The sequence below is a fragment of the Cebus imitator genome, unplaced genomic scaffold, assembly GCF_001604975.1.
Source record: "Cebus imitator isolate Cc_AM_T3 unplaced genomic scaffold, Cebus_imitator-1.0 Scaffold541, whole genome shotgun sequence".
Taxonomy (NCBI): domain Eukaryota; kingdom Metazoa; phylum Chordata; class Mammalia; order Primates; family Cebidae; genus Cebus; species Cebus imitator.
Genome location: NW_016107856.1, coordinates 626,525 through 649,817, shown reverse-complemented (window position 1 = coordinate 649,817; position 23,293 = coordinate 626,525). Strand labels below are relative to the sequence as shown.

The following is a 23,293-nucleotide window of genomic DNA, read 5'->3' as shown; positions in this document are numbered from 1 at the left end:
CCTGAGTAGCTGGGACCATAGTCATGTGTGGTTACATCTAGCTGGATACACAATTATTGATTGATTGATTTGTTTGTTTATCTGTTTATTTTTGAGACAGTGTCTCCTTCTGTTACCAGTACTTGAGTGTAGTGGTGCAGTCTTTGCTCCCTGCAACTTCTGCTTCCTGGCTTTAAATGATCCTTTCACCCCAGCCTCCCAAGTAGCTGAGACTACAGGCATACACCACCATGCTTAGCTATTTTTCTTTTTAAGGCATGTATGTATATATGTATGTATTTTTTAGATGAGGTCTCACTATATTGCCCAGGCTGGTCTGGAACTTCTGACCCGCAAATAATCCTTCCTCATCAATGGCTTTATTCAATTAGATACAGAAATACCAGAATCTCCAAGTCAAATATCAAGGAGAAAAAAGAAAAATGGATTAGGTAAAGTTATTATGTGAAATAACCATCTGATGACAGTTACATATATCATATCAACTTAACAAAAATTTTATGTGATGCATTTGTATCAAGGATTTCCAAGACCACCCCCAGATTTGGTGATTCACTAGAAGGTCTCACAGGACTCAGAAAATAATCATACTCAGATCTTTAATTTATTACAATGAAAGGGTACAGGCAAAATTAGAGAGAAAAGGTGCATCTTGTCAAGTCTGGAGGAAACCAGGCACAAGTTTATAGGAGTTCTATCCTGTGGAGTTCCCAGGATCTGCTTAATTCTCCCAGCCTCACATTTTGGCAATACATGTGCAGTGATGTCTACCAGTACCAGAATCTCATTAGAGACTCAGGACCCAAGTTTTTAAAATGGAGGTTACTCTCCCTCACATGTACCCAAATTCCAGACTCCCAGAAGGAAAGCATCTGTTCAGAGTAACCACATTGTTTCTCTAAACACTTTAGACACAGTGAGCCATTCTTCCCAGGGAATGGTGGGAACTCTCTCAATTTCAATTTCCTAAACACCAGCCAAGGGGCCAGCCTTGCATGCGGGCCTTTCTAAGGATGTCAGTCTTTTGCCTGCTATATGAAAGCTTTTCTGCACAAAAGTATTAGCCCCAACTGAATTTTTGGTGTTGTTTTAAAATTTCATTTTAACAGCAAATAATATAAGATAGGGTCACTTGGTACTAGTTTCTGTTGTATGATCCATCCTTAGTTACAATGCTGGTTACTTTTTTGAGTTTTGGTGACTAACAGGTATTTCTTTGTAAGTTACCATAGCAGTATTAGGTAATTACAATCTGTCCTCCTTAACTCATTAGCCTTTCAGTAAAATTGTTAAATGAAATAAGCCTAATAATATCTGAGTTAAAATTAGAATAAAAATTGTCTTTTATTTTCATTACATGAATAATCTAGTTTTCATCTTGTGCTAAATGCCTGTTTAGAATTGTGAAATAAGATAAAATAATCATTTTATCAATGTTTTCTCGCCTGAGCATGCAATTAAATTTATTCGTTTTACATATTTTATAGACTTCGATTTGAGAAATAATGCCTACTTGCTATTAGTTTGGTCTTTAAGGATCTCCAATTTTGGGGGTCACCATGTCTTGCTTAAATATATCATAAGAGGTTCAGTGAATATCTTTTATTTTTCATTTTAGTTTTTGTTCTGGAAATCCTGGGATGCATAGATAATGAGTACATTTTTTAGATCGGTAACTTTTTCTTACAGCAGTTTTAGGTTCAAAGCAAAATTGAGAGGAAGGTATAGAGATTTCTCATTATTTTCCATGCCTCCCACACATGCATGGCCCTTCCCATTGTTAGTATTTTCCACCAAACTGTTACATTTTTTACAACTGATGAACCTACGTTGACACGTCATAATCATTCAAAGTTCATAGTTGCCATCAGGCTTCATTCTTAATACTGTACATTCTGTGAATTTGGACAAATGTATAATGACATGTATCTATTACTTTAATATGATAGACCGAACATTTTCACTGCCCTAAAAATTCTCAATACTATGCCTGTTCATCTCTCCCTTTCTTCCTAGCAACTCCAACCACTGTTCTTTTCTATCTTCATAGTTTTATTTTTTTCAGAAGAGTCATAGTTGAAATAATACAATGGATATATTTTTCACTAGTTAAAAAGTTAAAGTTCTATGGTAATTGAATGTAGTCATTTAAGATATACTTTGTTCTTTTGTTTTTCTTTTTGTCATAAGATCTGATGACATGTGCTTTGCATATTTAGAAAACATGATTTGTGTAGATATTTGCCACATAATGGAAAGGGCTGAGGAAAATGACACCATGCATTACCACACAGTACACACTGGAGCATCTTGGTTTATGGGGTGGGTTTAGATAGACTCTCTGTTCCTTGGAAGGGAACAAGTTCGAGAGGTTGTACTTTATAAAACTGGAATCACAAATTCTTCCATATGTACTTTCAGTTGGAAATAAGACCAGGCAGTGAATGCTATAGGTAAATACCCACGATCCTCGCTGATCTCTTCATTTGAGGGATGAGTCTGAAAACAGTCTGTATTATGGTGACATGACTCACCTATGACTAGATTCTCTGTCATGAGGAATGGAAAGGAAATCACACAATTTTGCTTTATATGAGGTTTAAAAAGAATTTTTTTCTCCTGCTAGGGAGAGGGAAAAGCATTGGCACAATCTAGCAGAAAGAGGGCATTGGTAGTTTTCTTTCTATAAATCTTCCATATCAGATAGTACTGCCTGTGGCCTGCCACACCTCCCCAGTGTTTCTTAAGCTTCTCTCTGAATGTGAGGTGTGATTCGGAGTGGATAAGCTCTTAAAGGAGTGATCTTTCCAGTGGTTCTTTCTGTGGGAGGTAAAATGGCAGGTGAATTTGGGCCTTGTTATACGTAGAGCTGAGCATATAGCTACAACTAAGTAAACCACCCAGCACCTTCCCTAGAAGAGTATTAGCCAGAGTAACACAGTGATCTCTCTTGAGCTCTCCAGTGGCAGCTGGAAGGTTTTTGCTAGGATTCTTGTTTCTGGTCTGATTCCTATGTTTTGCTGGCTTCTGGTGATAAGTCGTTTTATCCTAACCTGAACAATTTTAACTGCAGAGCTAGGGAGGCTGTGTTGTGTTCATCAAAATAAGTGCAGTAGTTCGGCCGGGCGCGGTGGCTCAAGCCTGTAATCCCAGCACTTTGGGAGGCCGAGGCGGGTGGATCACGAGGTCGAGATCGAGACCATCCTGGTCAACATGGTGAAACCCCGTCTCTACTAAAAAAATACAAAAAATTAGCTGGGCATGGTGGCACGTGCCTGTAATCCCAGCTACTAAGGAGGCTGAGGCAGGAGAATTGCCTGAACCCTGGAGGCGGAGGTTGCGGTGAGCCGAGGTCGCGCCATTGCACTCTAGCCGAGAGTGAAACTCCGTCTCAAAAAAAAAAAAAAAAAGGTGCAGTAGTTCCCCCTTAAATGTAGGAGATACATTTCAAGACTCCCAATAAATGCCTGAAACCACAAATAGTACTAAATCGCATGCCATTTTTTTCTACATATATATATATATCTATGCTAGCATTTAATTTATAAATTAGGCACAGTAAGAAATTAACAACAACTCAGTGTAAGATATATTTTTATGGTTCTCACCCTTTTTTCCGTGATGATATGAAGTAATACAATGCCTGTGTAATGAGATGAAGTGAGGTGAATGAGGTAGGCATTGTAATGCAGTGTTAGGCCACTATGCATCCCCTGAATCTAAGTCAGAAAAAAGATCATGAGCTGTGAGTGACCGTGGATCTTCAGGCTTTAATGGTGTTGATGGCTGGCAACAGAAGGAGACCGTGTTGATGACTAATGGGTGAACAGCATAAGCAGTGTGGATGTACTGAACAAAGGGCTAATTCACATCCTGGTCTGCATGGAGGGGCTCAAGGTTTCATAGCACTTCCCAGAATGGCACACTAAAACTTATGACATGTTTATTTCTGAAGTTTTTCATGTGATCTTTTGGGCATACAGTTGACTATTAGCTGTAACCACAGAAATCAAAACTGCAAATGTAAAATCTGTGTTTGGACATTGACTCATTTCTTGGTGTACAGTTCTTAAAATCATTAGAAATTCCAAACTGATGTCTTTTTGTATGCTAATGATTGATGGCTGGTAGCCCCTATGTAGATTCAGGATGGCAACTGGTCATTATCGTGAAGACATTGATTAGAGGGTTGAGATCCCCTGTCTGTCTCTGCAGATTCTGGGGTGAAGAGAAAGCCTGAAGGTTTTCAATCACCAACAGCCAGTGATTTACTTAATCAGTGGTGCATATGTAATAAAGCTTTCATAAAGACCCAAAGGGACTGGGCTTAGAGAGCTTCCAGTTTGCTGAATACATTTAGATTCCTGGAGGATGGTGTGTCCTGGGAGGGCATGTAATCTTCATCCCACTTCCCCCACACTTTGCACTGTGCATCTGTTCATCTGTACCTTTTGTAATGGCATTCATAGCAAACTGGTAAATGTGTTTCCCTGAGTACTTTGAGCCATTCCAGCAATTCAATTTAACCTAAAGAGGGAGTCCTGGGAACCTCAACTGAACCGCAAATTGAAGCCGATTGGTCAGAAGTTCTGGAGTTTCAGACTTAGGACTGATGTAGGGAGGCAGTCTCATGGGACTGAGCCCTTTACCCGTGGAATCTGATGCTATCTGCAGACAGTGTGAGAACTGAATTAGAGGACACCCAGCCTGTGTCATCTGCAGAAATGATTGCTTGCTTGTTGGTGGGAAAAAACCTTCCCCACATTTGATCATGGAAGCCTTCTTTGTTGATGATTGTTTCTGTGGTGTGAGAGGAGAGAAAAACATGGCAAGTATGTCTTTTCCACACTTGTCATGGATAAGGGAACTACTGTATACTCTGTTTTAACTGCCCTTCATATTTTGGTTCAGAAATCTTGCTCTTTGACACCAGTCACTCATCATGCCTGTTCTGATAACAATATCATTTTCAGCCAATTTCATTTGGTTTGGCTAGGATGACTTGTATACTGCAGTTCACTTGTAGATATCAAATTTTGATAAATTTATTCTTTGCATTTAATACAGACTAAGGGAAGTAAGAGTTCTTACTGCATGAATCACATACCAGTAGGTATAATTTATATTAATTCTAATAAGGTCTCAGGTGTGCTCCCAAAAGAATGCTTTGTAACAAAGCGTCAGTCCCATACTTTAAAGAAAAATGGTCTAAAGCATGCACACAAGTGTGCATAATTTTTTTTTATGAAGGTAGAGTCTTGCTATGTTTTCCAAACTGGTCTCAAACTTCTGGGTTTCTCAAGTGACCCTCCTGCCTCAGTCTCCCAAGTAGTTGAGATTTCAGGCATGCATGACTGTGCCTTCTTATGTTTTCAATATTCTATATATTTGTTATTGATTTACAATGCATTTTATCTTTTCCTTTAATAGATCCTGGGAGTTCTGATGAATCTGCAGTTAGGTAGGATTTTACAGATTTGAAAAATTATATTAACTAAGGAAATATAGATGGAAGAAACTAATATCTGTTGAGTGTTGTATTCTGGGCTAACCACCCTATTATGTGCTATGCATTTATCTCATAAAGCCACCACAGCATCTGTGTTCTTATGACCTACTGTTTATTAAATAGGCAACTGTGGTTTGGAGAGGTTTATTAATTGGCTCATGACCCCATAGTTAACAAAGTAGCTGATTCACAGTTAAACCATCAACTGCCTGGCTTCCAAATCTTTCTTTTGCTCCTCAGCATAGATGGATAAAGATCTGTGCAGCAACTGGATCAAGATATATGTTAGAATCAGATTAATGAATATAGTCAAATCTAGTTATATGTTAACTCTCATTTAAGGCTATTGTTAGACATGATATTGGTCTAACAGTTTGTCCTAGTAAATTTGACAATTTCAGTGGTAACAAATATCTTATCTTTACCATCAAAGGCTTTATCTTTACCTTAAAAGGCAGTGTAAAGGTTTGGCCATAGGACTGTAAATTTTACAAAACAAAATTAGACAAGTCTTAGAGAGAAATTACTTGACTTCCCAGTTTGGTTTTCCCTTTAGGCTAATATTTTTGCCTACTTCCACGATACTTTTCTTTAGTCCTTTTTTCTTTTTCCATGACATTTCTGTAACCTTCTCTTGATGTTTTAAAGTGTTCTTCTCTGCTTTTGGTGTTTCTTTTGTTCTATTATTTTTTCAAATTCTGCTGGCTATGTATCCCCAATTCTCTTATAGACAATCAAAAGCATGCAGAATTTCAGAATTTTAAGGAATCACAGGACTAATTAAAATAACCTCTAGTACTTCAACATGCATTAAACATTCTGGTCAAGTGTTTTTCTAGATAGAGAACCTGAGACTCAAATAGATTAGGATAGTTTTCTTTTTGGACATAGGAAGTGGCAGAAATGAGATTTAAACTCATTTTAAAACCCAGTACTCGCCCTTCTTTTTTAATTTTATGGGCATGTTGTTGTTGTTGACAGAGTCTTGCTCTCTCACCCAAGCTTGAGTGCAGTGGTGCAGTCTAGGCTCACCGCAACCTCTGCTGCCTGAGTTGGAGCAATTCTCCTGCCTCAGCCTCCCAAATAGCTGGGATTACAGCCACTCCATGGTGGCTCACACCTGTAATCCCAGAATTTTGGGAGGCTGAGGTAGGCGGATTAGGGCGTCAAGAGATCCAGATCACGTTCCTTCTCTCTTCCTCGGCGCTGCCTATGGAGGTAGCAGCGATCTGCTCCTCGGCATCATGGCCGCCCTTAGACCCCTTGTGAAACCCAAGATCGTCAAAAAGAGAACCAAGAAGTTCATCCAGCACCAGTCAGACCGACACGTCAAAATTAAGCGTAACTGGCGGAAACCCAGAGGTATTGACAACAGGGTTCGTAGAAGGTTCAAGGGCCAGATCTTGATGCCTAACATTGGTTATGGGAGCAACAAGAAAACAAAGCACATGCTGCCCAGTGGCTTCCGGAAGTTCCTGGTCCACAACATCAAGGAGCTGGAAGTGCTGCTGATGTGCAACAAATCTTACTGTGCTGAGATCGCTCACAATGTTTCCTCCAAGAACCGCAAAGCCATTGTGGAAAGAGCTGCCCAGCTGGCCCTCAGAGTCACCAACCCCAATGCCAGGCTGCGCAGTGAAGAAAATGAGTAGACAGCTTATGTGCACATTTTGTGTTTAAATAAAACTGGCATCTTCCTTAAATAAAAAAAAAAAAAAAAAAAAAAAGAGATCCAGATCATCCTGGGCAAAGTGGTGAAAATCAGTCTACTAAAAATACAAAACAAATTAGCTGGGCGTGGTGGCAGGCGCCTGTAGTCCCAGCTACTTGGGAGGCTGAGGCAGAAAAATTGCTTGAACATGGGAGGCGGAGGTTGCAGTGAGCCGAGATGACGCCATTGCACTCTAGCTTGGTGACAGAGCGAGACTCTGTTTCAGATGATGATGATGATGACGATGACGATGACGACGACGATGATGACACAAAGGGGGAGTGAGTCTGGTGTACCCAGTGGATAGAATGAAAAATAAATTAACTGTTAAACCCAATGGCAGTGGCTAAGAATGGAATGAGCAGGGGAAGGCCAAGTTTGAGGAGAAGCAATACTTTATTGGATAGGAGTGCAAATTCTTCAGTAAGAGATCAGAATATTGGAGTTTATAACAAGTTTAATAAAGATAAATTACAAAGATGAAGAACACAAGATGTTGGGAATTTACAAAGGCACATTAAAATAGAGAGTTCAAGGGAGCTTTAAACACGTTGCTGCATTTTTTAAAATCAATAACTGACAAACTTGAAGGTTTTTACTGAAAGATGCTAAAACATTTTGAGACACTGGAGTCTCTACAGCAGATAGAAATGTGGTATCACGTGCTTCCATTGTGACTTACAGAGGGGTGGCTTAGAGCTTCTTGAGTACTAGGGGCTGGAGATTGCTGAACTATATAGATCTGTAGCCCAGGGCAGGTGCCTCCTCACCTCTGCTTCTTTTCATAATTCACTGATTGACTTCTAATGTTCATGTAGGCTGGGTCGGGGGCATGGTTGACTGGCCAGTCATGAAGTTCAGTTGGGAAATTGGAGGTGTGTCTATGCCGGGGCAGTTGATGGAGACTCCCGTTAACTTGTTATTCAGGAGCAGGGATGTAGAGAGCCACTTCTGGTCATTTGAGGCCATCCTTTCAGGAATCTGTGCTTTCATAGATTGAAGATTTGAATATTGGAGGCTGCCATGGAGCCCTGCACAAGGGGAATCTGGAGCCCATAGGAAGAAAGACATTTAGATAGTACTTAGGGAAATAGAAGTACAACTACCAGGACTCTGTTTTTCCAGCAGTCTCTCTTCTTGGATATTTTTTTTTTTTTTTTTTTTTTTTTTTTTTTTTTTTTTTTTTTTTTTTTTTTTTTTTTTTTTTTTTTTTTTTTTTTTTTTTTGAGAGGGAGTCTTGCTCCACCACCCAGGCTGGAGTGCAGTGGCATGATCTTGGCTCACCACAACCTCTGCCTCCAGGGTTCAAACATAACAGCCTCCCTCGTAGCTGAAATTACAGGTGTTTGCCACCACACCTGACTAATGTTTGCATTTTTAGTGGAAACGGGGTTTCACCATGTTGGCCAGGCTGGTCTTGAGCTCCTGACCTCAAGTGATCTGCTCCCCTCAGCCTCCCAAAGAGCTGGGATTTTAGGCATGAGCCACCATGCTCGACCCTACCTGTGAGGGATTTAAGGGCTTCCTAGTTAATGTGGACCTGAAAAAGGTAGGACATATAGACTAAGTATAATTGAATTTTTATTACTGTTAATGTGTTACTCTTTCTGGAAAGAGTATTCTAAAAGAGAACATACCCCTTTGTTTTTAGAGTTTTGTGCACTTAGCATTCACAAGTTTCAAATATTGCAGGTGATTCCCCATAATGTTTTGGGACAAAGGAAATCAATGGGACCTTCTTAAGTGGTTTCTATGCTGAGGAATCAAGACTGCCAATTTGAAGTGACACAGATTAGTCTTTTAACCAGAGATAGCTAATGGACAAGAAATGGTGGATCTTTCTGCCTTGTTTTAGGTCATCAGGTTTCTTCCAGTTTAGGTAACAAAAATTACATCATTTATTAGTTGAATTTTAAGTACAATTCAGGATAGATAATATGTCAGGGTAAATTAGCATCAGGCTCTGGTATATATTGGCTGTCAATATTTGTTATGGAGCTCAAGGTCAGTTTTCATTGACTATTGTATACATTTAGACAGATAGAGGTGTAAAAATAGGTAACCAAAATCTATTTTTAGAACAGAGGCCATATTTTAATTATATCAAGAAACACTATTTAATGTACAGATAGCTGACCCTTTCCCAGATTGTGTTTTGGTTTTTTGAAGGGAGAAGCTGAATATGAGCTGGCAGCTAAAAAATTTGTAAAGAAATCAACTCGCTCATTTTCATTGTACATTTTTTCTCTAAAGCATTGTCCACAAACTGTGTGTTGATTCATGCCCTAAGCCAGATGTTGACGACTTGACTGTTACCACCAAGGTAAAGTGGCCTCTTGTAAAATTAATTTTCTCAGTCAAGTTTTGCATATTATTTACTTTTAAAATCTAGCAGTAGTTTATCTATCTTTTTTTAATGTTGGTAATAAAAAGTTGGTCAGACAAAAGCATAGACATGGCTAACTGATTTTAAAAATTTGTTTAACCTTGTTAACTAACAAAAGATTGATTAAGTACTGTGGCAGGGTAGGGACTGAAAGAAAATGAACTGGAAAATACATAGTGGCAGGAAAATCACATTAGAAAATGCTTTCCTCAATAAAGCAAATATAAAATTTGGTTAAGGTCTATTTGGATACACATTAATATTGGCTATATAAATTTTTTTTCTTTTTTAAAGATGGGGTTTCACCATGTTGGTCAGGCTGGTCTTGAACTCCCGACCTCAGGTGATCTGCCCACCTTGGCCTCCAAAGTGCTTGGATTACAGGTGTAAGCCGCCACGCCCGGCCTAATATTGGCTTTTAAATCATACTAGTGTTACTTTCATAATTATGCCTGTATAAATCTTCAGTGAATCAAATTACTTGTAGTTATCATGGAATCTCCCTGGTACTTTTTATTGGCAAAACTGTACAGCACATAGCATATACCTTTTTCTGGACACTTATTATTTTGGTATCATATAGTTTTTAGGAGAGATTTTTTTTTCTACTTCTATTACTACTTCTGTAGTGAGACTAAAATAATGTTAAAACTTGTAGAAAACTAGCTGAGTATGGTGGTGTACGCCTGTAGTCACAGATACTTGGGGGTTTGAGGCAGGAGGATTGCTTGAGCCCAGGATTCTGAGAACAGCCTGGGCAACGTAGCCAGATTGTATCTGCTTTAAAAATAGAAATTGTTGAAATGTAGAAATTTACATTTATGTTACCAAACTTTGTATTACAAATGGATTTTTGTGTGTTTTATTAGTTGTCCATAAAGGGTATATGTAAAACACTTCATCTAATGAATAACATGTATTTTACTGTGAATAACAAGTTATATAAGCAGACTCTTAATACCAATATGGTAAGACTTTAACACCATAATTTTGTCATTGTAGTTTATTTAAAATATCCACTCAAAGTCTTTATATTCAGAAATTTAAAATTTCAGAATTTTTATATTTAGTTGTTTAAATAATCACTTGAAGTTTCTGCATACTACGAGCTACTGGAAGTCATAGACATATTTGTGTGTATCCTGGAGTACCTGGAATACAGTCTTCCATGTAAGAAGCATTGTACTTGTTGCTTTTTTGAGATGAAGTTTCACTCTGTCACCCAGGTTGGAGTGCAGTGGTGGGATCTTGGCTCACTGCAGTCTCCACTTTCTGGGCTCAGGTGACCCTCCCACCTCAGCCATCCAAGTAGCTGGGACTGTAGACCTTTGTCACCATGCTTGGCTGAGTTTTGTACTTTTTGTAGAGATGGGGTTTTGCCTTGTTGCTCAGGCTGGCCTTTCACTGTTGGACTCACGTGATATGCCCACCTCAGCCTCTCAAAGTGCTGGGGTTACAGGCATGAGTTGCCACATTCAGCCTTAATAGTTGTTTAATCTGAATAAATAGATGAATGAATTTTTATATAATGGAATGTCATAAGTAATATACATAATGTATCTATTGATTAAATGCTACAGTTAAAAATATTGCTTACATTTGTATTATTTTTTAATGTTTAAAGATGTATAAGTTTTGATGGGTTATTTTGAGAAATTATGCCATAAATAAAAAAGAAATAAATTAGAAATAGGTCATTAATAGCAAAGAGGGTTATAATATATTTTCCAGTATAATTCAACTGGAATCTTAGATGATGATTTTAGACTAAAATTTCTTAAACATTTTCTTAGCCCCAACTCATGCTCTAATAAATATGCCTTTACAAGCCATGCATTACTCTTTTATTTTTTTCCCCTTAATGCCACTAATAAGCTAACATGCATTACTCTTTAGAATTCTGGTGACCAATTCTTCCTCTAGGTGGAAAGTTGATGGAAAGTTCTAGTTTTTCCTCTCTGCAATAATAATGGTCTTTCAGGTAGTGGCAGATGACCATGGTTAGCTAATTGAATGTTTTATAGTAATAAAATTAAACTCTGTATCACAGAAATATTTTTTAAAAACTAATTGAAGCATAAGTATTAACCTGTATTATTAGGGCTATAAAGGAATAAAAGGTTCAGTTACATGTCTATTTCTCCATGTACTTTATGGTACATCATGTTGTTTCTTTTCTCCCTTGGCTAAAGCTCATATTAAATTGACTAGTTAGGCTTCTTTGTTGTTTCTCCTTTCATCCTCACATTTTAAAAATGATTTATTCCCACCTAATTTTTTTTCTCACAGATCTCATTTCTTTAGTGACTGGTCGGTCAGTCCATCTGTGTCTTCATAGTCAGCATATTTAGTTAGAGCTTTCTCTTTAGTTATCTATGTGTGGCTTTCATTCAACAATTATTGCCCACAAGATTTACTCTTGCTTTTTTCCTTCTCTTTGGAAGAGCTGAATTTATACATTTATCTTTATCTTTTTGACAAACAGAATAAAAGCAACTAATACTATTTGCAATGCCAACCCACTTAAATAGGGTATCACTGTAAACTAAATTCTCATTTTCCCCCACAAGAAGTGATTTATGCAAATAATTACCTCCTGCATATGCCCATAATGAATTATTTTCTCATGTTTTTGAGCTCATAATTGATAAAGTATTTCTGTGCTAAGTAAATTACTGCTTCATAGTATAATTCTGCTAATTTGCATGATTCATGTAAGAAGCTAGTATAGTGCCAGAAAAATAAAGCTTAGAATGTGCAAAAAATCACTTTATGTTCTGAAAATAAGCTTATATAAAATCTAAATAATTATTTCAGGTTAAGCTGTGGCCAAATGTATCACTCTATATTATATCTGGATGTGCAAAATCATAAGGAGAGTTAGAAACAGTTTGAGTTGTAGTTTTTATTGAAATTGGAACTTGAAAAGATATGCTGAGATTTTAATATGTTTATATATTTTGATTGTCCAATATAGATCTACAACAAACATTTTAAGTTAAGAAAAAAACATGGGGAGTAGTAACTATGTGGGGCTGTAATAACAACAATTTTGTTTAGTGTTGTAGTAAGTAGAAGTCATTTTCAAAAAGAGAACGCACTGAGTACTTTTGTGGCAGCCACACTTATGGCAGCAGAAGTATAAAATAATAATTGTGTATTCTAATGTTATGACTGCGGAGAGAAATGGGTGGGGCCTGACTTTTCACTAGAAGCAGCTGGTGCATAGTTTTGCCAGCACCAAGTAGAAGTCAAAAGACATGTTAGCATCCTGGTTCTGCCACTTACTAGGTACAGGACCTTGGGAAAAATTCTTTATTGTTTTGTTATTGACTTCGTTCATAAGAATGGTACTAATGGTACCTCTCAGGTATGTGTAATGAACAAAAGTAGTGGGAAATGTAAAATCATTTGTAAACTGGAAAATACGTTTACAAATGTGAGACAAAATGATCACAGCAGTATTCAGTGACTTAGTAAATCTCGAGAAAAATTTTTGTAAACCTGAAGGATGATAAAATGGCAGTAACATCAAAAGAAGAATGGGAAAGTAGGAAATGGCATGTGGGTTTTAAATCTGGGGTAGGGGTGTGTTCAGTTTTGGCAGGCTACTAGGACTGAAGATGTCCTGTAGGAACATAGCGGTTTGGCACGAGACTTTCTGATAAAATTTTAAGTGTTTTGACTTCGAATTTATTTTGGTTATAGCTCACAAACTGTGCTAGTCAATGAGACACTGAATATACAAGATGAGATCTTATGCTATAGTATCAGGAACAGAAAAAGAAAGAAAGAGCAAATACTTTTCACTATAAAGGCTTTCTAAAAAGAAAATAGAAAATGTTAGAAGATATGAAGGAAGTTTTTAGTTAGGATGGGAATGGGAGAGGAATGAAAATCTGTGTTCAGAGAAGACTTCTTTGAGTATGATATTTAAGCTGCCAACTAAAGGATGAGAAAGAGCCAGCCATGTGAAAGTCTAAGAGGAGGAAATTCTGAATGGAGAGAACAGAGGATCACATCTATTCATTTTGCTCTTAACACCCTGGAATGAGCAGAAAGCCATCATCATAACTATTTTTTATGATTACAGTGTGTACAACAAATGTGAAATTGAATGCTGGCACATTTTAGATGCTTCCTAAATAAATGTTCTTTTTCTTTTTTTTTTCCTTTTAAAGAAAGCTGGCTACACTTTTGAAGTTTGTTCTTTCTTTCTCTCTCTCTCTTTCTTTTCTTTCTTTCTCTTCCTTTTCTTTTCTTTTCTTTTCTTCTCTTTCTTTAACAGGGTCTCACTTTGTTGCCTGTGCAAAAGTGCAGCAGTGCAATTTCAGCTCCCTGTAGCCTTGACCTTCCAGGGCAATGTGATCCTTCCATCTCAGTCTTCTGAGTGTCTGGGATTACAGGCATGCACCACCATGCCCAGCTAATTTATGTGTCTTTTGCACAGATGGGGTTTGACCATTTTTCCCAGGCTGGTTTCAAACTCCTGGCCTCAAGCAATCCACCCACCGAGGCTTCCCAAAATCTTAAGATAAAAGGTGTGATCCACTGTCCCTGGCCTGATGAATGCAGCCAATCACCATGGCACGTGTATACCTACGTAACAAGCCTGCATGTTCTGCACATGTACCCCACAACTTAAAGTATAATACAAAAATAAATAAAACTGTGGCACAGTTGATCACATATTTGCTTGCTTTTATTTAAATATAACATAAAAATTTTATTACTACGTTATCATTCTATTCAAACTTTTTTTTTCTATCAGTAAAGATTTTATCAAAAAATATGTAGGTGTTTTCAAATGTTTGTTTCCCTAAATGAAGCATCTTCTATGGTGTTCTATTGATGCTCAATATTACATATTTCCAAGTTTTCTATCATAAATATCTTAACACTGAAATTTTTCTATGAGGATATTTAAAATTTTTAATATTGTAAATATTATACCAAGTAATAGATATATTTTTATATATTATATATTATATATATTTATATATTATATATTATATAATACAAACATTTATATATTATGTATAACATGTATTATATATAATATATAATACATATTATATAATACATATATATATAATATGTATTATATATATAATATACATATGTGTGTTTGTGTGTATATGTAAGTTTTTGAGATGGAGTCTTGCTCTTTCACCCAAGCTAGAGTGCAGTGGTGCAATCTCCGCTCACTGCGACCTCCACCTTCTGGCTTTAAGCAACTCTTTTGTCTCAACCTCCCAAGTAGCTGAGACTACAAGTGCACACCACCAATCCAGGCTAATTTTGCATTTTTGGTAGAGACAGGGTATCACTGTGTTGGTCAGGCTGCTGTCAAACTTCTGGCCTCAGGTGATCCACCCGCCTCAGCCTGCCAAAGTGCTGTAATTACAAACATGAGCAAACGCACCTGGCCAATATATATATATATATTTTTGAAACAGAGTCTTGCTTTGTCACCAGGCACCAGGCTGGAGTGCAGTGGCACAATCTAGGCTCACTGCAGCCTCCGCCTCCCGGGCTCAAGTAATTTTCCTGCCTCAGCCTCCCACGTAGCTGGGTCTACAGGTGTGTGCCACCTCGCCCAGCAAATTTTTCATTTTTTAGTAGAGACGGGGTTTCACCATGTTGGCCAGGATGGTCTTGATCTCTCGACCTCGTGATACGCCCCCCTCAGCCTCCCCAAGTGTTGGGATTACAGGCGTGAGCCACCGCGCTCGGCTGCCAATATGTATTTTTTAAATGTTTTCTTATATTTGGTGGAGTTTGCAAAGTAGAGTTAGGTACTTTGAAGCTAGTTCCTGAATGAAATATGCACATGCTAATATTTTGTCTGTGAATATGTTTCCTTTGGGCTGCCATGCTCGGATAAGTAAGTCAATGGACATATGAAGATAACAGATGAGCCTGATCTAGAAACTGTAGATGACATTCTCTACTGGAATGCTTTGGTTTACAGTACTTCTCTTATTTTATAAGTCAAATTAGTTTTAAAATACTAAATTGAAACTTCTGGGGAGACAGAGTCTTGCTCTGTTGCCTAGGCTGGAGTGCAGTGGCATGATCTTGGCTCGCTACAGTCTCCACTTCCCAGGCTCAAGTAATCCTCCCACATCAGCGTCCGAAGTAGCTGGGACTACAGGCACACACAACAATGCCTTTTTTTTTTTTTTTTTTTTTTTTTTTTTTTTTGTAGAGATAGGTTCTCATTATGTTGCCCAAGCTCGTCTTGAACTCCAAGCTCAAGCAATCTACCTACCTTGGTTTTGCAAAGGGCTGGGATTCTAAGAGTGAGCCACCAAGCTTGGGTAAACTGAGATTTATTTAAGTAAATTGATTAGTGCCGGATGTGGCGGTGCACACTGGTTATCTCAACACTTTGAGAGGCAGAAGTGAAAGGATTACTTAAGACCAGGAGTTTGAGCCAGGTGTGGTGGCTCATGCCTATAATCCCAGCACTTTGGGAGGCTGAGGTGGGTGGATCATGAGGTCAAGAGATGGAGACCATCCTGATCAACATGGTGAAATACCATTTCTACTAAAACACAAAACAAATTAGCGGGGTGTTTGAGATTGCAATGAGCCATAATCATGCCACTACATTCCAACCTTTGATGACAGAGTGAGACCCTGTTTAAAAAAAAAAAAGAAAGAAAATTGATAAGAAAGTCTTTATGCAACTCATTATAATTTTTTAAACAGAAACTCATGTTTGATGTTACCTCAACAGTGTGTCCGCAAGAAAATGTCAGAGCCTTTACCTAGACCTTCCAATGGGAAAAATATATATAGTCAATGTAAAAGGAGAAGGTAAGAATACTATTTTATTTAAAAAGTCATTTGATAGAATGTTTTCTTTTTTTAAATATGAGCACTAATATATTCAAATAGCTAAAGAAAATGTTCTCTTAAATGCATATTAAGTAAAGGAGAAGTAAAATGGTGACAAGTTGTATATCTAATCAGGGCTCAGCAGTTCAGTCTATTGAGAGTAACACCAAAGGAGCAGAATTATTAGTTCCCATTTTAAGATACTCTAAGATCTGAGGCAAGTCAGGAAAGAGGGAAGAGGAAATGAATAAGAGAGAATGAATGTGGAGGGCAGAGTATACATGGAATAAATGAAGAAACAGTATGTGGGTGTATGTAAAGGAGGATAGTAAAGTCAAATTGATTTGTAGAAGAAGGAAGAGCAGGGTGATAGAAATAGGAAAGAAGGTGACATCAGCTTCCAGCCCCAAAATGTGTCAGAGAATTAGAGTCACATCTTCCTGCTCTTGCTGTCATTCTCACTATTGGAGAGGCATTAAGGATTGATGTACCTCACCACACAGACCTGTGTTTTATCTACCATAGACGAATATCACCATAAATGGTCAGCCACGTATGGCCATAATTTAGTTTTATAGAAAATGTTATAACTTCATCGGATAGTATCATATAGACCAAATTAACATAATTGAATAGTGTCATGTGATTTATGGGGAGGAAGTTAGAGAAGGTATAGCCTGATTAAAAGTTTATTAGAAACATTTTGGCTTATAATGCAGAATTAAATTCAGGGACTTCATAGGGAAGAAATTGAGGCTAAGTTCCAGATGGGCAATTAAGGTACACAAATGTGGAAGCACATTAGTGTAGCACAGCACATCCAAATTTTCATGAATTAGTTGAGGAGCTTCTGGAAAACGGACACTCTCATTCAGCAAGTGTGGGATTCTGCCTTTCTCAGGAGTACTCAGATGGTGTTGGTGCTCTTCCTTGGACACAACTCTGAATGACAAGGAAATAGCCTTCCTTTAGAGAAATCTGGAAAAAGAACCATTGGACAGCAATTTAAAAAAGTAACAGAATCAAGGGAAGGCATTAATCTCCTTTTATTTCTGAAGTAGGATTCTAGCCACAGAGGAAGCAGAATGAGATGAAAAAAGAAAGTACTGGTGTACACTACTGCTGAATACAGATGAAAAAAGTGGTCACAATTATCCATAAAAAGCAGTTAGGAAGAGAAGCATCAGGATGACAGATCTAAAGATTACTTTTGCAAGGGAAGAGGGATTGAGGAAGGACAAGGAGGGAGGCAAGAAAGAAGTTTGCTGTGGCACTTGGAAGTTAGAGTCAAGAAAACTTGAGTCGCCTCATTTCTAGTTGCTTCTGCATATGCCCAGTCTCAAAAAGAGGTTTCTGCTGTGGAGAGTACTGGAGGCAGGAGGGAGTGCTAGAATTGGGGTAAACCACAGCAGCTAATTTCTCTTTGTAACTGTCAGGCCTCAAAGCAAGAAGTTTCATTGACATGAGTGAATAAGATATGATTAAGTTGCATTTTGGTTGATGGGGGGGGTGTCAGCCAGTTCTTTGATATGATAGCTGTTTTATAAAAGTCATTTACAGAGTTTGATATGATAGCTGTTTTATAAAAGTCGTTTACAGAGTAAGATGACATGCCAAGCTTAACTAATTTTAGAAACAGTCATATTATAAAATTTATTCTGTGACTACCAAAATTGTCATTTTCTAAGAATACTGCACTGATCTTGAAATATAAAAGTTTATTCTTTTCTATCAAAACTGTGACAATTCAATGTTTTCTGTTTTGGTAAATATTTTGATATTGAAAGCTTATTCTATATGGTTTATTTGACGTGTTTTAAGTCTTGCATGAGTGGATCAAGGACCTCTTAAGGTCAAACAAGAGGATATGAGAAATTTGGGTGCTTCGGTAGCCATGTGGGCATGGGAAAATGAGAATTTTGAGAAACTGTTATTTCATAAGTGTGTATCATAGCTGATCAATTTAGAAGACTTTCTTTGATGAGAGGTGAATCACACATTCACCTGAACTGGCATCCCAACTGTGTATTTCCTAAGTGACAGGACAAGGGGAAGCACACGATAAATATTTGTGGTGTTCTGGCATCAATGCCTCTGATGCTTCGAGGTTAAATACTCTGTAGCATTCACTATCAGCCTTGACACGGATTCTCTCAGGTTATGATTTGCTCCGCTGTTTAATGGTCCCTTTTATCCTTATCAGCCCAACGTGTTCACATTAATATCCATACTTTTATATTTTAGTTATGGCATTTGAAACAATCTCACTTTTGAAATATAAACTTTGTGATTTAGGGATCCTGTATTCCTATTTTACTCAGTATATTTCCATCACGTTGTTGTCCTAGGCAATGAAATGGAGATGCCAAAAAGAACCCTCAAAACCTTAAGTAATTATTTTCTGAGCCAGGCATGAGGACTCAGCTTGATACTAACACTGCATGAATGTTTGGTTGGCCCTGTCATATTTACATATAATTGATGACATGTCCCCTTTGCTTTGTAGGGCCTCCTGAATAACATCCTTCTTTGAAGGTAATTATATGTATTTATTTTTAATTAACTTTATATTGTATAAAATATATATAATTTATTAGTTATTTCTTTTTAAAACTCATTCAGCCTACCACTGAAATGGAAGATCCTGTTGTGAGAGAAGCAGTACAAAGAATGTACAGACATCGAGAGCAGGTACATTTTCAATACAAATGGAATGCTGGAAATAAGTACATGAAATGATTGGAAGTACTCACATTCTTCTTACCCCTAATTCTTTTTATTCTAAATTGAATGAAAGACATTGACATAAATGTTATTGTTGGTATCCATATTTTAATAAAAATAAATTTAGAAGTATAAGAAAACAAGATTTTTAAAATGTGAGTTTTAACTCAGATTGTTTCTATTTTAATATTTTACATAGCATAACATTTCCAATATGGAATTTTTATACTTGTCAGGGATTCAAAGCAGTGAATTTGGAAACTCTGAGATATTTTCAGTGTCTTGTGTGCTAGTTGGAGTTCTGGTATTTACCTAAAGGAATGCTTTACTTAGATGTCAGTTTCTGTATTAACGTTAGAGACTATCTGTTAATGTTATTACACCGATGATCTGAAAGCAATGAGATGTTCTAATGAGCAGACTGTGTATGCATGTGTGTGTGTATGGGTGTGTTTGTGGCATCTTTGGTTATTAAAAACTAGGAAACTAATCATTCATAACTGCAAGACAGTTTTAAAATGGTGATTTTGAGATTTTTTGGTATAAAAGTTTTTTAAAAAAAAATAATTGCATAGAGGCAACCAATGTCATGAACATCATTGAGGCTACCAACATCATTGGCTGTTTTCCATTTCAATACCTTTTTGAAATTCTTAGCTATATTGTGATGCTCAGAAATAACATGCAGAATTTTTATTTGTGTCCTAAAATGGAAGGTGAGTGGTTCTACACTTTATATGTCTTTCTGCCACTTTCTTTTGTGTACTTTGTATTCTATTTTCCAGATGTATCCATATTAATACAATTAGCTCTGGTTTAATTCATTTTACACGTTTCATTGTATTCCCTTATACCACTCTACCACATTTAGTTAGACTCTCCTGTTGCTGATAAATGAAGAAAAAAAAAAAAAAAAAGAAAAATAGGCTGGGCGTGGTGGCTCACACCTGTAATCCCAGCACTTTGGGATGCTGAAGCGGGTGGATCACGCAGTCGGGAGATTGAGACCATCTTGACCAACATGATGAAACCCCATATCTATCAAAATATAAAAAATTAGCTGGATGTGGTGGTGCGTGCCTGTAGTCCCAGCTATTCAGGAGTCTGAGACACAGAAATGGCTTGAACCCAGGAGGTGGAGGTTGCAGTGAGCCAAAATTGTGCCACTGCACTCCAGTCTGGCAGCAGAGCAAGACTCTGTCTCAAACAAAAAAAGAAAAGGAAAAATAATGTCAGATTAAAAGGGGCTTTTGTTTAATCAGTTTGTAACTGTGAATATTTACTATAGGAGAGTTTAAGGCTGAGAAGTTCAGACTGCAAGCATGCACTACCATATTTAACAAATGCCCTTAGAATTATGACTCATGAGCCTTTAGCCTGTGAAGTTATGACAAATTCATTTCTCTAATGAAGTTTACTGTTCTCAAAAAAAAAAAAAAGACTGAAAATAACAAATGACATTCTTATTTGACCTCTTGGACATCCTCGAATGAAACTGCAACTTACTCGTGTCAAAATTTGGAAGCAACGTTTTGAACAATATATATACTTTGTGAATGAGCCCTTGATGATGAAATGGCCTTTCAAGTTTTACTTTTGCATTTTCTGCTCTTTTTCTTGACTTGTCTTACAAAAGCTTAAATTCAAGTTTTATTTCTATAGAAAGCAGGAATATAATTTTTTAATATATTTCTGTCCTGTCTCATGGCATTGTGAACTCTTCAGACCTAGTGTGGACCTAGACTTATTTTTACATGGGAACAATTAGGTTTGTTTCTTTGCTGTGGTTGTTGTTGTTGAGACAGTCTTGTTCTGTGATGTAGTTCAGAGTGGATAAGCTCTTAAAGCAGTAATATTTCTAGTGATTTTTCTGTGGGAGGTAAAATGGCAGGTGAATTTGGGCCTTGTTATTACAAACAAGATTTTATTGTGCTTCTCAGACTGGCAGAGCACATGCTGTGCTGCTCAGTAGGGCAGAGCACATAGCTACAACTAAGTAAAACACCCAGCACCTTGGCCAGAGTAACACATTAATATCTCCTGAGCTCTTCTCCACTGGCAGCTGGAAAGTTTTTGCAAGAATCCCTGTTTCTGGTCTGAATCCTATGTTTTGCTGACTTCTGGTGATAGGGTGCTTTATCCTAAGCTGAACAGTTTTAACTGAAGAGCTAGAGAGAATGTGTTGTGTGACAACAAAGTAAGTGCAGTAGTTCACCCTTAACTGTGGAAGATACATTCAAAGGCCCCCAGTGAATGCCTGAAAGCACAAATAGTACTGAATGACTGGGTTTTTTCCCCTATACTTACATATCTATGATAAAGCTTAATTTATAAATTAGGCACAGTTAGAAATTAACAACTAAAAATAAAATGGAAAATTATGGTAATATGCTGTAATGAAAGTTTTTTGAATGTGGTCTCTTAAATATATGGTATGGTTCTCACCCATTTTCCTGTGATGATGTGAAGTGATGCAGTACCTATGTAATGAGATGAGGTGAGGTGAATGATGTAGTCATTGTCATATAGTGTTAGGTCACTATTCACCCCCTGACTTCAAGTCAGAAAAAAAGATTATCAGCTTTGAGTGTTTCTGGACCTTCAGGCCTTAATGATGTTGATGGCTGGATGCAGGAGGAGACCATGTTGATGACTAATGGCTGGACAGCATATGCAGTGTGAATGCACTGGACAAAGGAATGATTCACATCCTGGGATGGATAGAGGGCAGGAGCTCAAGATTTTATTGTGCTTCTCAGACTGGCACACTAACACTTATGACTAGTTTATTTCTAGAGTTTTTAATGTAATCTGTTTAGAATACAGTTAACTGTTAGTAGCTGTAACCACACAATTCAAAACTGCAGATATAAAGTCTGTGTTTGGACTTTGACTCATTTCTTGGTGTACAATTCTTAAACTCCTTAGAATTTCCACAGTGATGTCTTTTGGTATGCTAATAATCGATGGCTGGAAGCTCTTAGGTAGATTCAGCATGGGAACTGGTACAATCCTGACGACATGGCTGATTAGAGGGTTGAGATCTTCTGTCTCACTCTGCAAATTCTGGAGAGGAGAGAAGGGCTGAAGGTTGTCAGTCACCAACAGCCAGTGATTAATTAGTGATGCCTATGTATTGGAAGTTTTATAAAGACCCAAAGGGACTGGGCTTGAAGAGCTTCCAGATCACTGAATACATGGGGGTTCCTGGAGGGTGCTATGTCCTGAGAGGGCATGGAAATCTCTGTGCCACTAGCCCCATACTTTGCACTATGCATCTGTTCATCTGTACCTTTTGTAATGTCATTCATAGTATACTGGTAAGTGTGTTTCCCTGAGTACTGAGCCATTCCAGCAATTCAATTTAACCCAAAGAGGGAGTCTTGGGAACCAGAATTTGAAGCCGATTGGTCAGAAGTTCTGGAGTTTCAGACTTAGGACTGATGTAGGGAGGCAGTCTCATGGGACTGAGCCCTTTACCTGTGGAATCTGATGCTATCTGCAGACAGAGTGTGAGAACTGAATTAGATGATACCCAGTTTGTGTCGTCTGCAGAAGTGATTGCTCGCTCGTTGGTGGGGAAAACCTCTCCATGTTTGGTCACAGAAGCCTTCTTTGTTGATGATTGTTGCTGTGGTGTGAGAGCAGAGAAAAACATGGCAAATGAGTTGTTTTGTTTTCCACACATATGGTGGATAAGGGGTGCTGTTTACTCTGTTTTAACTGCCCCCCTCATATTTTGGTCCAGAAATCATGCTGTTTGACACTGGTCACTCATTCCATCTGTTCTGCTAACAAACCATTTTCAGCCAATTTCATCGGGTTTGGCTAGGATGACTTGTATACTGCAGTTCACTTGTAGATATCAAATTTTGATAAATTTATTCTTCTTTGCATTTAGTAAGTACAAAGTAAGGGAAGTAAGAGCTCTTACTGCATTAATTACATACCAATAGGTATAATTTATATTGTTCTAATTTATATGTTCCCAAAGGAATACTTTGTAACAAAGCATCAATCCTACAAAGAAAAATAATCTAAATCATGTATACAACTGTGCATACTTTTTTTTTTTTTTTTTAATGAAGGTAGAGTCTTGCTATGCTTCCTGAACTGG

General features: G+C 37.5%; 1 protein-coding gene and 2 long non-coding RNA genes across 4 annotated transcripts; 2 read left to right on the top strand and 1 right to left on the bottom strand.

The window, feature by feature from the left end:
- Positions 1–323: 323 nt before the first annotated feature.
- On the bottom strand, positions 324–23,175 carry LOC108293632. Its single transcript, XR_001820763.2, has 4 exons — positions 21,189–23,175; positions 13,893–13,897; positions 12,126–12,128; positions 324–2,912 (listed from the first exon to the last, which is right to left on the bottom strand). It is a non-coding gene; the product is annotated as an uncharacterized LOC108293632 (long non-coding RNA).
- LOC108293627 (60S ribosomal protein L32-like) lies at positions 6,699–7,236 on the top strand. The gene has a single exon (XM_037733657.1). The coding sequence runs from the start codon at positions 6,754–6,756 to the stop codon at positions 7,159–7,161; it is 408 nt and encodes a 135-aa protein (XP_037589585.1). The 5' UTR covers positions 6,699–6,753; the 3' UTR covers positions 7,162–7,236.
- LOC108293629 lies at positions 9,389–19,212 on the top strand. 2 transcript variants are annotated; one of them, XR_001820761.2, is made up of 4 exons: positions 9,389–9,543; positions 16,352–16,431; positions 18,959–18,987; positions 19,075–19,212. It is a non-coding gene; the product is annotated as an uncharacterized LOC108293629 (long non-coding RNA). The 2 variants fall into 2 exon arrangements; XR_005197783.1 differs by lacking the exon at positions 9,389–9,543 and having other exon boundaries at positions 16,340–16,431.
- Positions 23,176–23,293: the final 118 nt, after the last annotated feature.

Coding starts and splice junctions, on each gene's coding strand:
- LOC108293627 (XM_037733657.1), top strand. CDS start 6,754: ATGGCCGCCCTTAGACCCCTTGTGAAACCCAAGATCGTCAAAAAGAGA.